Below are 17589 nucleotides of genomic sequence, written 5' to 3'. Positions count from 1 at the left end.
ACTATCTGTTATCGCAGCGCAATTCTGAGCAAGGGGTGTTGGTAGAACCGGACCCTTGTTGGCATGCCAGTGTGAGGACTATTTTTTGCAATTAAATTTTGACATGGAAATCATGGAGTATTCGATTTAAAGCAGTCAGACGCAGTAAAATACAACATAGAAACCCTATTGTTAAAATGTTGGTTATATCGTTGTTGTATTTTTAGTTAGCAGCCCTGAGGGCTGAGTAACCTTTAGATATAGCCTATAAATATATAGCCAAATGCAAAAAAATCAGTAGAAGTCGCAATATACGAAGTACGCAAAGTCGCTAGAGTGTTAACAACAAATTCAAAATACAGCGTAATAGGAAACATTAAGATACATACAATTATTGCCGAGTAAAATTACATTTAATGTGTAGCCTAAACGTGGATATGTTTAGCCTGTACATTCTAACTGCAGTTTGAAATCGCAATGTATTTAGAAATTCAGATGCACAAAGTGGATGCATTGTTCCCAAAACAACGCAAAATGACCCAAAAAATAAACGCGCATTAGCGGGATTCATTGATAAATAGACTGTAACGGGCATTTGGACGTAGTTATTCCGAGTCTTTAATAAATACATTGCTATAACCGCTCGTTTACTCCTTGCCTTGAACAACAGCATGATATAGACGTATTCAAGCACCCCTGTTACTATACTTCGTATCACTTCACTGTGAAGTAAGACGCACAGCACAGGCTATACAAAACAGTACAGTTTTCTACATTACTGTTGTGAGGGAAAGTTTCGACTAGACATGTCACCTGATTGAGATTGGGGGGAGGAAAAAAACTTTTTTTAAAAATCTTTCTCCCCACCCCCACCGATTACAAGACCGCCCACCACAGACAGTCAGCCAGAGACCCCCTTATAGATTTAAAAAGAGAGGCTGCATCCACAGTCTGACATTCATTCAACAGTGCCATCGTAAGCAGATTACTTTTCCGCTGCCCGTCTGAATAGTTCACTTTGTCTCCACCATGCTAAGGATGCTAGAAAAATACCAGCTCCACCCGGGCATAATTTTATTATTCATATGGCTCAGTTATTTCATTGAGGATCACAAAGTTCAGGGTAAGTCTTATTACTTGTACTACTTAATTCCGCTGTATCATGATTTGTATTTTCTATTGATTTGATTTTTTTTTTTTATCAGCGTGTGAAATAGCTTGTGCGCGTGTGAGGAACAGTTATGGAACTTTTCGACAATGCTATTTATCGTAGGCCTACTTTACTCGATTTTAAGTTTGTTAATAAAAAGTGAAAATATATCCATATGGTCTTGAGTGCCAGGATATGAAACCGAGGATTCCAAACTTAATTAAATGAAACCTGAAATAGAACATTAGGTGAAATATATTAAATACATAGAAAAGAACTAGCTTTTCTCACCAGCTGTTTGCATATGTACAGGTAGCGTATCACATTCCTCACAAGTGATGTGCTATGCATAACCTACACTTATGCAGTCATATCTCGGCCGCTGTACGGTTCGCAAAAAAAGTGAAAAAAAGGAAAGAATAAATCTACTGTTATCTGCCAAATTTAGCGATAGCCTACAATTTAAGTCTAGGGCTGCAAAGGAGAGTTAAATTAGTCGTATTATTAGTCGTAGTTTATTAATGTCGGACACATAACACATGATTATCAGTCTTATGCATCCTCTGTTTGTCAGCTTATCTGAAAACTAAATGTAGATATCTTAAATCAACTTTTTTTTAACAATCCCTTTTGGCGATGGTAGACTCTAACTTTACGCAGAGTGTGTAGACCAACGGTATTGGAATCATGCAGAGCCTCTAGACCCCCCAACCAACTAAATCAATTGGCATTCAGATTAAGCAGGAAAGCAAGGTTGTCTCTAAGTGTACAGTAGTTTTAAAACTCAGTGACTTAACGCCGACTAGCCCACAGCGTATAAATTATTGACGTGCAATGAATAAATATGCTACAAGCTATGGGAACACTGAGAAATTTAAAGAAGCAAATTTAAATCTTTCCGCGGGCGACTTTCCGCCTGTTGCTTCACAGTGGCTAGTTAATTACTGAACTCAGATTTATCCTTGGAAATGCTGAAATAAAATCATATTACCACTCTTATGAGGTTAACGGCATCCCTTATTAACGAACATCTAAGCAATTAACGATATTTTGGAGGAATGTTCTGTGCGGGTACGGAAACCTGGTTAGAAGTGACGCTTGCAGCCTGTCTGGCGTTTTACGCTCTTTTCCTGAACAGCTGTCTGATTAAAACCTCCCAAGGTCGTAAGCTGGTTTTAAGGCTCCGACTGTTAATAGCTGGGCTAAATTGCCTAATCATAAAGAACCCTGACTAGAAAGTGTTAAAACAGCCGCCTTAAGTTTCGAAATGAGTCGCGGTACCGCCGTGCAGAGGACAATACGAAACACAGGCTGCACGTGTTGCGTCTGGGTCACTGGCTTCAGACATTAACCCGACTGGCTTTTCACAGCTGGTAACTGCTGGCTGCAACAGGGGAAAAACGGAAGATGCCAGGTCCTCTACATGCCTGGAATGAGCAGAGAGGAGTGCTGCAGAAGTGGAAGACTGGGGACTTCATGGACAGAGGAGGATGTGCCGAATAGCACCTTATTTCGCTGGATGATCTTCAATGGGGGAGCTCCGAATTGTATACCTTGTAAAGGTACGCATTGAATGTGAACAGCCTATAAACGGAAAATCTTGGGGTAATAATTAGCCCACGTCTAGAGGCAGCCTAAGTCCACACTTGCAGAATTAATTGGCATACATTGGGCGTTTTGTATTCCGAAAGCTTGCGTCCTCGCCCAAGAGCGATGTATTTTCATTGTTGGCAGTAAATAACTGGCTGTTATCAATTGCATGGCTAATTAATTCAATACATATTTGATTCATTGTTTGTAGAAACATGCGACAGTGTTGACTGCGGTCCAGGAAAGAGATGTAAAATGAACAAAAGGAACAAACCTCGCTGCATCTGCGCTCCTGACTGTTCCAGTGTCACTTGGAAGGGACCTGTTTGTGGGTCCGATGGAAAGACATACAAAGATGAATGCGCCTTATTGAAAGCAAGATGTAAAAACCACCCAGACCTGGAGATTCAATACCAGGGCAAATGCAGGAGTAAGTGCTTTGGCATGTTCGCCGAGTAATTGTTGCCAAAAATAATTGGCTGTTAACGCTAATGGCTTTAGGGAAATATTCAGAGTATTCGTTTGGAACCAAGTTGCTGATTAAACATGTTAATACGTGATCATGAGTAAGATATTTCAAATATGTCTATACACCATTTGAAGGAAGTCATTGAGCATTTTCAATACTGTTGATATGGTATATATATATATAATTTTTATTTATTTATTTATTTTTTTATTTTTTTTTTTTTTTATTTATTTTCAGAGACTTGCCATGATGTTCAGTGCCCTGGAAGCTTCACGTGTGTAGTGGACCAGACCAATAATGCCTATTGTGTCACATGTAATCGAATTTGCCCTGAAGTAATATCACCTGAACAATACCTGTGTGGCAATGATGGAATCACATATTCCAGCGCTTGCCACTTGAGGAAGGCTACCTGTCTCCATGGCAGATCTATTGGAGTCGCATATGAGGGAAAGTGCATAAGTAAGTTCTGTGTTTGATATTGTCTTGAAATTAAAAGTTGAGAATCTTGTATTTCAGTTACACTAACTTCTAGTATATGACACATATTTTTGAATCATTTACACTTAGGCTTTGATAGCTTTGCTGTGCCAAACAAAAATGGGGATTGATTTTTTTGTAGGGAAGACAGGAACCCACAGTTAGTGTCTGACCACATTAAAAGTTTGTCTTATATAATATATGAACTGATGACGTCTAGATGTCAGGACACATTCATTAAAGGTTTGCTTTCCTTTTGCTACCAGAGGCCAATTCATGCAATGACATCCAGTGCAGTCCAGGAAAGAAGTGTCTTTGGGATGCGCGTATGAGCAGGGGGCGCTGTTCCGTCTGCGAGGAGACGTGTCCGGAGAGCCGGTCAGACGAGTCCGTGTGTGCCAGTGATAACGCCACATATCCCAGCGAGTGTGCCATGAAGCAGGCCGCTTGCTCTTTAGGAGTTCTCCTGGAAATTAAGCATTCTGGATCTTGCAACTGTAAGTAGCCTAAAAAAGTGAAAGACCCCCCATGTATTTTAAGAATAACCCTCCCCGCACCATCCCTTTCCTAACACCCCCCCGCCTCCCTCCAATGATTACGCAATAGAATGGACTTGGGAATGGGACTATTGCATGTTCTTTTGTGTTGGCTTCTTTCATTTTTACATTTTGCATTTTCGGCAAAACAATCGAACAAGTAACAATAAAGAAATAAAAGAGAGGACACAATTCTAGGAACTATTGAGCTGAGGTTGTCCTTCACAGCTAACAAGACTATATTCCTATGTCTAGCTTTTGCTGTTAAAACCTTGATATATGATAGACAAGTGTGTTCATTTTAGTAACCTGTTACATAGCAGGTTGCCTTAAAATACTCTTGTCATTGTTTTAGTGTTGTTAATATAGAGCAGCATTCAAGGCAATGTCTTAAGAGCTTATAAACATCACAGTCATTATGATATTGTATGTTAATTGTGTATTTATTTTCTAACTTTTGGCTGTATTCAATCACTTCAAAATGCACTGACATCAACATCTGCTATGACATACAGCTCAGTGTACATGTACTGTATATGAAAACTGCAGATACATATATTAAGTATTGTACATAAGGTGATTGTAAAATTGGTACCATTGTTTAAATTGACTTTAGAGTACAGCATTATTATGTAAACCACCTGCCTACCTTTCTACAAGCACATAACACTGTTAAATGTGCTCAATAAGCTAAGGCTAGCATTATATCCTGTAGTATCCCCAATTAAACAAAATTACATTCCAAGCAGCTATTGAAAGAATGTCTACAGAAATAATTTCTGTCTATTCATAAATTACATTTGTTTTCCACCTGTTCATTTTAAACAAATTACTTTAATGAAAGCCTGCCTTGAGGTATGGGAATGCACCTGAGGGACCAACATTATGATCACCTCATGAGTTTCTAAGTGTGGCATTTTACAGTTTGCAGGAAAACCTTTGCAAGCTTTTCAAATTATGCTCTCTTATTTCTACTCTGCTAATAGACATTAACATCTTTGTTTGCTGTAAATAGTTTTGCTTTGGTTGGAAATATCCAAACTTTCCAGGTAGATTATGAGGGATTGTCCATTTCCTATTGTTGTTGTATTTTGGTTGTTTTTATTTTATTTTATTTTATTTTGCCTTATTTTGCATTGTTTTATTTTTGATCTGCTTGTATGCTTGTTTTCATTGTACAATGATCTGTAGAAAATACCTCAAGAACATGCTGCCCCTTGGCCTCCTTAGCAAAGGTCAGCCTGTGGAACACTGTCTCATCCAGCCCAGTAGCAACAGCTATATGCTTGAAACAAAAGATAACTTAAAAAACAAAAGAGCAAATCCTAGATCACAAGAGCACTTTTTGTCTGCTTTCAGGAATCTTGACAGCCTGAGCCATTGAAACATTAGATCCCACTCTCTTGTCACTGTACTGACTTCCTGGATTATGTAAATCTTGTTGCATAATGGCAGATGCTATAGCTTGTTGAACACTGCCAAGTCTGGTAAAAACAAAACATCAGAGTAGTGTGGCTTCTCTAAGGGCTTTAACAACATGCAATGAGATTCTGCACTGTTGTGATACTTGTTTATGCAACAGCTGTATTCCCCTATATAGCCATTACTGAAGACCAAGAGGAAGAGGAAGAAGATGAAGACCAGGACTACATGACTTATTTCCATTTATCTCCAACAGTGGATGGATAAACTACCATCAATAGTGGAACAGCCTTTATCCATCGATAGTGGAGCAGCCTTAGGGCAACAAATAATGTCCATATACTGTACATACTGTATGTGTATGCTTATTTATTTTTTAATAAAAAAAGGAAGTATACATATAGTTCAGTCTGCTAGATGTTTATTTATACTTTGTTTGTTTTATAATTTATACATTTACAATGTCTGGCTGACTATATACCATGTTATTTTGTATTTTCCAAAGAGAAGCAGTGTTATTTATTATGAGGTACAATGCTACCATGTAAAGTATAAATCTTCTGCAAGCTGTAAATTGCAATCCGTGAGCTGTATAAATCTGCTTATTGATGTCACTTTCTGTATCACAGATGTTTATTTCAAGCAAAAAAAAAAGCAAAAACAAAAAGTATGCTAACCTGTTTATTTATTAAGAATTTATCATTCATAAATGTACATAAATGGCTCTGTTTTTGTTTACAATTCATAACTGACCAAAGGGACAATCTCAATGGTTCTGCAAAAGTTCACTAAATGGTGCAACACTGTCATATTAAAAAGTAAACTTACCAAATGGTAAGCAGTTGTTTCATTATGTCCTGAAAACAGATAAACACAGATTCAGTATTGAGTTTTCTACATTGGAACATACAGTAAATGGGGTCTAGAAGATGCTTTGTTATCTCAAATATACCATTAACATGTATACATTTTATATGTGGTTTTCCGATGTGTTTGCATTACACTCAATGTGTTACTCCATTTTGCAATTGCAGAACTTACAGAAGTATGTGATATACAGCATTAATTAAAAATATATCAAAATTATTCACTATGCTTTTCTGTTTTTAATTTTTTTTTCAAACATGACACATTAAATACAGATTCAGTTATAAATATATAGTTTTGTATTTTTTTTTATGTAAATGTCAAATGTATATAAAAAGTTATGATGGTATTTGTACAGATATGAAGAGTGAAACAATAAAAACATGGATTTTTTTCCTTACGGGTTTTTTCCTGTTGTTACTTTCATGTTGCCTCTCCTCATATAGTTAACACTTGCATATCAGAAAAGCATCATACCAATGTGGATTGTAAGCATGGCATCCTTTGTTTTTGTTTTACATAACATAACATAATGGCGAGAGCAGGCCATTCAGCCCAAAATGCTTGCGATTTTCCTGACTACATAAGTGCTCTGATTACCTACAGACTAGATAGTATCTAATACCGTATCAAGCCTAGTCTTGAAAATCCCCTGAGTTTCTGCTGTTTTGTATTGAGAAAAACAAATTTTCCTGAACTTTCACTTATATACTTTTCAAATATTGTTCTACTTAATCAAGTATTGCCATTTCAAGTGTGGATATTTAAAAGAGGACATTGGGTCAGTTATCTTATGCAAGAAACATGATTCAAAAGGAGATATACAGTGATTAATCCGCCTGATGGATTACTTTCCAGCTTGCACAGTGTTGAAACCAATTATAGATATAAAGGGTCAAAAGAGAACTAGGGCTTTTGTTTATCTGAGAATTAGCATGATTTTTGATGGGTTATATTAAAGAATGACTAACAAAGAAACTTGTAAAAGTGACTCAGTGGCTATGCTGGCAGGGTTGACTTCTGGCCAGGATCGGAGCAGGTCCGGCACCTTGTTCTGTTGTTCTTCAACACTGGATGGATAAACTATCGTCAATAGCGGAACAGCCTTTATCCATCAATAGTGGAACAGCCTTAAGGCAACATGTCCATATACTGTACATACCATATGTGATTGCTTATTATTATTTTTTATATAAAAAAGGAAGTACACATATAGTCCAGTCTGCTAGATTCGTATGTATATTTTGTTTCATAATTTATACCTTTTCAATATCTGGCTGACCAGCTTTCCAAAGAGAAGCAGTGTTGTTTATTAAAGTTATTTATCTGGGCTACTTACCACAATCATTGACCATTGACACAATCATATAAAAAGGGTGTAAACATCAAAGTTACTTTGTCAAAACTTGATGCTGTCAGAGGGGAAGTCGTTTCATAGATGAATAGGGAAGACTTCATGGGGCTAAGCGGAACCAAAAATAAGTCAGTTGCTGGTGCCAATATGTCATTTCTTTAACATTATGTTAGGTTTTAGCACTTTTCCCACGGCTTAGATGATTATATGCATTATCTTTGTCAGGAAATTTACCTTGAGGTACCAATTTTATATTTACGCTTTAGATGAGATATGGGAAAGGTGAAATGACACTTTTATTATCCTCATTCATCAAAGCTGAAATGGTTGTGTAGTTTTGCGTCATTGATGCTGACAAAAAATTGGAATGAATAAATTAGTTTTGCCATTAATTTGCGCTTTACTTATGTGCATACTCTGTCTGTGTCGTTGCGTTCCTATTAATGAAATCTCGTATTTATATTGGCTGCATTGAATGCATTGTTAGCTTAATTCGTTTTCACCAATAAGTTGTCGATACATAAAGACATCTTTGAAGTTTGAAATAAAGTATTTCTGATCATCGAAATTTTTACCGAAGTATAGAGGAATACTGTACCCGTTATATATTCACCATGCAAATAGATGGCTTTAGTTTGGACTTGACTACTTGCCGTAGGATTTTGGTATCGTAAACAGCGGCGTAGTCAATTTCTCTGGTGGAAGTCAGTATGAAGTGAGCTGTACTGTCTGAGTGAGGCAGCAAAAGCGTAGCTTGCAGTATCCCAATTCTACCAGGTAAAGATTGATCGTGGCTCATTTGATTAAATGTAAACACATTTAGTCCAAAATAAATATGGATGATTGTGATTTCTGTCACAAAGTGACAAATTGTTGTGATGCTATTTGGATATACCTAGCTACTAATGCAGGAGAAAAAAAACGCGCTCCACAGATTAGATGTTTGCCGACCAGTCCAGGCTATATATCGATACTTATACGACACCGGCCTAGACTCACGATTAAAGAGATTTTTTTTAAAAACGATTACACTGTAGACTATCACTAGAATGTTAGATTGTTAAAAAAATGTTGGACAACCTAGGCTAAATAATCTCGCTCTATTGCATGTCGATTAGTTTGTCCTCGCCATCTATCTAGAAATCATTAGGCACACTGGACTATATCTAATTAATCTGGATTTTCTAGCGCTTTCAAAGTTTGCTGTGCAGATTCCTGCTGTAGAAATATCAGGAAAAGCTGATTGGCCTCCATTATAGCTAACGTTGATGTATGCAGTTGTGGTTGTCTGTCAACACCGTGATGAACATAGGATGTTTGCTACCGATAGCTCACTTGCTGTCTAGCCAGACGAATGTGTAGCCTAGCTGTGCTTGCCGGTGTAGAAGGTAATAGCAGCTGATCCAGCAATAGTAACTTACGTGTGATTTTGTTGATTTGTTCGGGGTGATTTCAAACTTCTAAGATAACTCAAGTAATTTCAATAAGAAAGCACATTCTGTTAAAAGTGAGTTTGCCAAATTTATGTAGTGTCCTAACCTGTCTGTTGTAGAACTCCGTTTATTAGCCATCAGCGAGTCAGAGCATTGTCGTGGTTTACTTGTGTTAAAGTGCAAAATCATAAACACTTGACTTCACACTAGATAATTTATTTTGTCTGAAAGACTGTCGTGAAGTTCACAGTAGGCTACATGGCGAGATACCTCTGTCTTATATATCAAATTAATCATCTCAAATGACCCAAATCACGAAACGACATCCATTGTGCCAAATATGTCTGTAATTGCAGACTTTCAGATAATCTTCATTTTATTTTATTTTCCCCCACTTTGAATCGCTGTTACAAGTGGATTAAATATCTACGCGAACCCCCCATGCATTTCATACTGCGCGTTTACAATGATGTCATCATTCTTGTACATTATGTGCTACTTTAATTTCTTAGAGGGTGAAGGCATTTAGCCAAAAGTGTTATAACTGACTGGCAGAGCAACCATTAGTCAGCCATTTTCAAGGCTGCACATCATCTTAACCCATGGAGTGCATCTCAGAAATCACAGGAACGCATCACATAGCAGTACTAGAGAACGGCATGCAGTTCTGAATGTTGATAGTGGAATAATCAAGATTCAGTTTGTGGTTACTTGTCTCTCAGAGTAGCGATGCAGACCATTCTGTCTGTGTGACCATCAGTCAGTGTTAGTCCTGAGCCTGCCTAGTGTAATGAACCCTCATTATGGCAAAACATCTGTGATCATTCATAAGTAGAGAAACAGGCAGTAACTAATCCATTCAAAAGAAAATATGTTTACAACACTAGGTATTCTATAGGATGCACCAAGTCACACATAGGCTATTTGGCAGCCCATTCTGTGAGTATCACGTTGAATATGCATTCTTATTCTGAAGTGAAACTTTCACATTCCACTGTCTTGAGAAAATTAATTTTAAGTAGACAGAGTTTATCTTCCTCTGTGTGTAATTTTACCAATTGCATTTAGCCTAGTTACGATTTTATAAGTTCAGGGCTCATATTCATAAAGCATCTCGGTGTACAGGTTCCCCTGTCCGTATTGTAACCTTATTCATTATAAACAAAAAGGCAAACCTGATCCTAGATAAGCATTCATATGTGATGCTTTATGAATATAGACACTGATGTTTCATTTATTTTTTGCAATGAAGCATCAGTGTCTGTATTCATAAAGCATTCGTATGTAATGCTTTATGAATATAGACATGGATGTTTCATGGCAAAAAATAAATATAAAATTACAATTCCCTTCAAAGCTTCGCATTTCAAAGCAAATGCACTGTGTGCAAATCTTGGACAGGATTCAAGATTTGCAGTCTTCACTCCACTAAGATTTGTGCAATAGTTATCAAATATGCCAATTTCACTATTTTAGACAAATCAGCGAAACCTAATCTTACTCCATTCATGAACAGTCTTTTTTTGTGTCTACAGTCATTTATACCCAGCAATATTCAAATTCTGGGGAAAAGGCCATTTATTAAAAACACTGACTTCATGCATATAGTAGGTCAGGCTAAGAAATGAGAAATGAACAGGGCAGTCTCAGTACACCCCTCCCTGCACACAGAACGGTGACATTGTCTGCAAAGTGCTGATGGGCAGTTAAAAGGCATGTTTCCTGGAGCTGGAACACTGCCTCACTCAGATTCCATGGCAGTTGATTGGCCTTGCCCTTTAATGACACTGTGGCAGAATAAGGATCCAAATGAAGTTTCTCTGGCTGTGGTGGATCCTGTTAGTGACAAGCCGGGCACTGTCTGTTTGCACAGAGCCGCACAGTCCTCGCCACTGGCACTTTCCCTGTGACCGTGGGCTGACAAAAAATGCAGTCTGTTGTCAGCAGGGTGAGGCAGGAACTTGCTTGAAACTCAGCAGGCAAAACTAATGGGGTTTATAAAGGCTTTCAGTCCCGTTCTCTGTCTCAACAATTTCACTTCGTGTCCCGCTTACATTACAGTCATTCCTAAGGTAACGTATTTACCGGAGGTGTTCTCTCTCGTTTCACTGACATCAAAACCTCTTGTCCTGCAGGTCAGCAAGGCTGTCATGGCGATGGCGCTGAACTTCAAGACCTGTGGCTGGTTAAGGTGGATGAGAAACTGGTGAGAATCCCTGAAGCTGAACACACCTGAAAAGGGAGGAAGTGGGGACCTGTTAAGCGCTCACTTTGGGTTTAAATGCTTGCTCGCTTTAAAATGAGCAGCAGGTTTAATAGACTATAAATGAAGTTCCTGTGGAAGTGTTAAATGGGAAGGTGTAATAGGGGTCAACAGAACACTCAGAGGTTCAGTTGTTACTGTTAGCTCATGGCAGAACTTACCACCTCACAGATTTGCACAAGCACTGAAACTGATAGTCAGTTGCCAGCATGTCTTAGACAACACCCACTTTGATTTTATTATTCTGTTTGAACACAAAGCCCTATTGTCTCATCGATGAACTTGCACCGAACACTTTGGATGTCTGAAAATACAGTGTAATTAAAGTGCAAAAATAAATATTTTGAATATATGTTATTACGAAAAATAAATAAATTGTGGGGAAAAGTGTGCTGTGAAAATTGGGCATTGTTGGACAAAAGAGAGCTTTCTCACTCTCAGTATGATTGAAAATAAATGTTTTACACCATTTGTCTTGTTTATAGAAAATGTGGGATTTTTAAAATTCTGAAATCAAGCTGTGCCCCCACTATCCAATGTCATCCCACCACTGGACATCTTCTTGGATGCAGAACAATAATAAACCTTGGTACCTAAAAACCAATGATCTTCTTTATTCAGCCTCCCTTAACAGGTTTGGCTACATGTCACATACACTATTCATTAAAATGGATTTGAAGTCTTAGCTTCTGCAAAAGGGAAAACTATGGATTGTTATGTACCTGATGCCTTTCTATTGGACAAACATTCAAGTGAGCTTATGTTCATAGGTGTTTAATTGATTGGTATCGTTACTTTAAACCTTAAACGTGAAAAGGAGAGTATTCATAATCATGTTCTGATCCATTGAAGGAGCAGTCGAATGGTCATGACAGTGTCATCTGACGTTACCTTTGAATTAAATGCACTGCATTTAAATTAGAGGTTTGAACATCCTGACAGACACAGCAACTGAGATTGAATTCACATTTACTGGAATTAACTTTTTGATATATTCGATATACTAGTTGTATCTCAACTGTATAAAACCACAGGTAATTGGGTGGTATTGCTAATGTCACACTTTACACACGTACACTTGTACTCGTGCTCAAATGCTACACATTTTGTCTCGCATGCATTGCAGTGGCACCTCAATCACGTTCCATCATTTGGAAAGAAAAATATGTCCTCTCCTGTGTGCTGTGCACGTGCTTTCGTGCCAGCCATATTGTGAGAAAGTTATGGTATGCAATGTGTAAAGGCAGTCACTTGGAAATAGCCTCTAGAAATGTGGATGAACGTGTCTCTACCACTGGTTCTGTCTGGTGCAAATGGCTGAGTTAGCTTTTTGTCAGAAGATCCCATTTCATAAACTACAACAACAATATGTGTTCTCAGAAGTTTAAGTTCAGCTCACTCTCCCTTCTGAAACATTTTATTTGGAACTAACGTCATTTAATATAAGTATTGAAACAATGGGGGATGTAAAAAAAAAAGTTTTTGTTTTTCATTTTTTATTATGTTCCAAGTGTATGTAAAATTAGATATGGCAGGGTTAAATGTTTTGTCATGGTTGCACAATCTTTGCAGGACTGTGAGAGCCAGGATTAAGATCGTCATGGGAAAGGATGGAGTCACATCCCAAATTGTTGGGTCATCATTTTCTCTGGTAGTGTTACAGAGGCTGTGTGTTTTTAACATTAACACAACTCCTGACCCGAGCTTGGCACAGTCATTTTCTGATTAAGATTTCAGCTGCATGAGCATTGATCATTTTACACACCGTGGAAAATGAATGATTTGCAACTGCTCATTGAATGACTGACACGAATGACACAGTTACTGCTCATTAACTAGCTTCTGTTCTTGGTCGTAACAGGGGTGTGTATTTTTTTTTTGTGTATTCACTATTACAATGTATTCAATCTTCATTCAGCTGGTATCATCACGAATATTAACACACGACATCATGACAAATGTAGTTCTTAACGTTTGATTTCACTTGACCTCAACCTGAGTAATAGCAAAACCCGATTAAACAACCTTGTAGCAACAACATTTCTAGACGACTCTTCTAATTTTGTCAAATTGAGAGAGCATTAATGGACTCAAAGATCAGAGCAATGAGGATGAAGCTTCATCTCTAAGGGTACTAAAATAATATTCCTCTCAAGGGATGAGGATGGAGGCCCATGGAAGCAGCAGCATTGTACACAAGCTCTTGATAGTATTACTTCTAGACAGTTGACACATTTATAATCTTTTCACAACATGACAGCTGAAACATGCATCATTTGAGTGATGAACACCTCACTCTGTTCACATCCCTCTTTCTAACTTTTCTGCTTCTCTTCAGAACAGATTGTAAAGGCTAGATTAGTCAATTAGTAGATCAAAAGATCATTTGTTATTTTATAATGTTCAAAACTGTTACATTTGAAAGATGAAAGAAGCGTTTTGAGGTGATTTTGAGGGCACAATGATTAAAGGCAATTGCAAAAAAAAAAATGCACACAAAAAAACAGAAAAGGAAAATGAATTGTCTTTCAAATAAACACATTTGCTTCAGTTACTAGCTTTGCCTGTCACCCAACATTGTATCAATGAAGGTATTCAGAGATTCAGAGTTGGACCTCATTAACTCACAAGTAGACATTTGAGGCTGGTGGTCTGTGAGAGAAAAGGTAGATGGCGGACCAAACTGGTCATCCCAGACTGTGGCCGTCCTGACAGACAGTCCTTGGCTGCTGCATGCTTTCAACTCTCAGCAGGATCCACTGTGAAGTAAAGCAGAAGAGAGAAAAAAGAGGGGGGGAGGAGGTTGAGCAGTCAACACTGACTCTCATGAAGAGGGTGACTGTTCCAGCACTGTTGGCCATGGAGGTTTGTGGATCACACTGTACAGTTTCAGCCAGAGGGGACAAGTAATATGCAGACAGTTCAGCCAGTGAATGTTCCTTGGCTGGGGCAGTAGTCGATCTTAAATGCACCGTCCGTTACTGTGGGGCATTTCATAACATTACCTAGCAACAAGGCATCCACACGTCTCTCAGTCTGCACCACAGTTCTGCTGTCTTTTAAGGGGTTCAGTACAAGAGAGTGTGAATTGTTTTTTTCAGTCATGCATAACCACCTGGTCAAATGAGGTCCCTGCCAAAGAGTGGTGCGCACTTATATCATGTGCAGCTATGTTTGAAAATAGAATGCTTCTGGGTGTATTGATTGTTATTATTTCCAGATGGTGTTCAGATGAGCACCCTTGCCAAATCATTTCTGCAGTGTGTTGTCATGTCACCCACTACTCCAGCAGCATTCTGACTTTTGCACAAGTTATGCTGTATTCGATTTACAATCAAAGCATAAGGGGGCAATGGAATGATGGACAAACACAAGAATTATGCAGCAGTTCACATGAAGGTTTTTGCAATGTATTAATTCTCCCAAAAGAGTTTGACCGTGATGCCGCAAAAGCATGTGCAATTTTAAAGCAGGAATTTTCCACCAAGTATATTTCTGATAGCTTGAGGTTGAATATTTAATGTATTTCTAAGAACTTAAGTGTATAAACTGGCCTCAAAGAGTGTTCAAATTATGCAGAGCAGTCCATCTTTGTGGTTGTGCTCTTATATGTTGTGCCAGACCCCTGCAAAGGTTCTGTCACTGATTTTTACATATTTTATCTGCTTTTTGTTTTATAGTTGGTAAAACGTTTTTAAACCAGTACTCAGTGTTTTCAGTGCCCTGATTCACAGCGGGCTTAATTTATTGCAGATAAAAAATACTTTAACCATCCAATTTTTTATTTGAGAATTAAATTAAAACCCAACCGAAGAAAAGCTTGCTGGCTCTTGAGCTCTGTGGGGCCATTTTCTCTTTGTTTCTCTCTTGTATTCTCTTGGGAAGGTAGAGTTGAATCCAGTTATGGTCAACAAGTTGTCAACACACAGAATTCATTGACCTCGAACAACTCATGTTTGTTAGACTGTGGCGTTTTAACTCCTACAAGAAGTTAAGTCACCAATGGCACTAATGTAAGACTATCACAGGGCATATTCCCCACACCACTTAGCAAACAGTGTCAAATGAATCCCTTCCAGTAAAACATTTATCTTCTTGATATACCATCATAATAATCTAGTCATTTCAGCAGTAATTTTGGCCTCAGTTCATGCCTGAAATTTATCAGAGTGTACCTCTCTCTAGACAAATGTCATGCACTCAGTTCCTGTCAATCTTTATGTACACCTGTATTTGCTATTCAGATGTAATCATGTTATAATAATTCACTCTTATTTCCTTATCTGATTTCTGAAACACCATGCTTACCCAGTTAAAGGTTTGTGGTGGAAACCACATGCTTGGATGAATAAATGCATCTGCATTGAATGACCTTGCCAAAAAATAGAAGGCAGGATTTCTGGTTCTATAGAAACCTACTGTGCTGCTGTCAGGAAAGACCTTTCCTGATACAGTGAGTGCAATAAAGTCTGGGACAAATACATATTTGGCTCTGTACTCCACCGTACTCCACTACACAATTTTGATTTGTAATCTTACAATTCACATGTGGTTAAAGTGCATTCTCAGCTTTTCTTTAAGCGTATTGTTTTTTTTTACATTCTGGTTGCACCATGTAGAAATCACAGCACTTTTTATAAATAGTCTCCCCATTTCAGGACGTCATAATGTTTGGGACAAATGGTGTCATGGGTGTTTCTGATTAATCAGTTGTGTTCATTTGCTTCTTTAGTGCAGGGATAAGACAGCATTCAATATCTAGTTCTGATTCTAGCCTTTCTATTGGCTTTGGAGTCTGAGGACCAGAGCTGTGTAAATGGAAGTCAAGGAAGCCATTAAGAGGATGAGAAATAATAATAAGAAAAAACATTCAAGGCCAAGCATAGGCCAAACTTTAGGCTAACCAAAATCAACTGTTTTGAACATCATTAAGAAGAAAGAGTCAGGAAGAATGTAATACCTTTAGATAAAAGCTGAGAATGTGCCTAATCACATGTGAATTGTTTGATTACAAATTTAAAATTGTGGAGTACAGAGCCAAATCAATGAAAAAATATGTCTGTCCCAAACATTGTGGCACTCACTGTATATATGCGATGACAGCTTGTTATCCAATAAATGCGAACGTTTTATCTACTGCCAGCCCTGCGACATGTATGTCCTTGTGAGTAACAGTTGGAGAAATGTTTGTGAGTATTCCAGTGCCACATGGTTTACAAAGTGGAAAAAAATGATTATTATTATTATATTATGTAAGTGTAGTAACCACATAGATTATAAAAAGAGCTTTATTCTGACAAAAGTCTTGAACATTTAATGAAAAACGTTGTATGCCGTCATTCGTAAAGCAAACAATTAGGTAATGATGCTTTGTTTTTCTTAACACCATTGCTTTTGCAAAGGCAAATGCGCACAATACACAACCATGATTTTATGTAAATGCTGTCTAAAATGCTCTTTTATTAAACAGCTAGGAGAGGGTGTTTTTGGATTTCTCTCTTTTGCTATGATGATATTTAGCCTAGAATTACGAAATTTTACTTCAAACAGTTTTGACGTGTCAGCAGTTTTTAGCCGTTTAAATTGCTTTCATGACTTAATCGAGTCAGAGACACTTAAAACCAAAGTACACGTACACCGATGTTATGTTCATACGCCCAGTCGGTGTGATTTTTGCAGAGGGGTGGAATAATTGTAACAGTAAATTAAAACGCCATTTGATGTGCATATGCCGGTTTTTTTTCTGAACACACAAATGTTAATCAAGCAAACACATTTCCAATGGTAAGGTGAGCTCAACCACCACCTCAGATTATGAAACATGGAGCTTTATTCATGAAAAAAGTTGTAAACATTGATGCACAAGCAGGTTCGTATCTTACCATGAAGTGAGTTGTGGTAACGTCCAAATCGATTAGGAAAGCTGCTTTTGTTGGTTTCTTAACACCCAGGTAAGCTTTTGCAAAGCAAATAGCCTACTATACACATAAATCTGGCGTGTGTTTATTGTAAATGCCTGTGGCCAGGTTTCCTTTTCATTAATAAC

General features: G+C 37.8%; 1 protein-coding gene and 1 long non-coding RNA gene across 2 annotated transcripts; both read left to right on the top strand.

Moving 5' to 3' along the window:
- The first annotated feature begins 905 nt into the window (after nucleotides 1-905).
- Nucleotides 906-6893, top strand: LOC135239650 (follistatin-A-like). The gene is made up of 6 exons (XM_064308474.1): nucleotides 906-1102; nucleotides 2500-2691; nucleotides 2931-3149; nucleotides 3426-3650; nucleotides 3935-4165; nucleotides 5805-6893. Exons 1-6 carry the CDS (start codon nucleotides 1009-1011, stop codon nucleotides 5891-5893), a joined length of 1050 nt encoding a protein of 349 aa, XP_064164544.1. The 5' UTR covers nucleotides 906-1008; the 3' UTR covers nucleotides 5894-6893.
- A 1608-nt stretch (nucleotides 6894-8501) lies between these two features.
- Nucleotides 8502-12147, top strand: LOC135239537 (uncharacterized). The gene is made up of 3 exons (XR_010325404.1): nucleotides 8502-8624; nucleotides 11416-11486; nucleotides 12029-12147. It is a non-coding gene; the product is annotated as an uncharacterized LOC135239537 (long non-coding RNA).
- The last annotated feature ends 5442 nt before the right edge of the window (nucleotides 12148-17589 follow it).

Source organism: Anguilla rostrata, chromosome 14, assembly GCF_018555375.3.
Source record: "Anguilla rostrata isolate EN2019 chromosome 14, ASM1855537v3, whole genome shotgun sequence".
NCBI lineage: Eukaryota > Metazoa > Chordata > Actinopteri > Anguilliformes > Anguillidae > Anguilla > Anguilla rostrata.
Note: the sequence above shows the minus strand (reverse complement) of the source record. Positions and strands in the feature narration are given on the sequence as shown.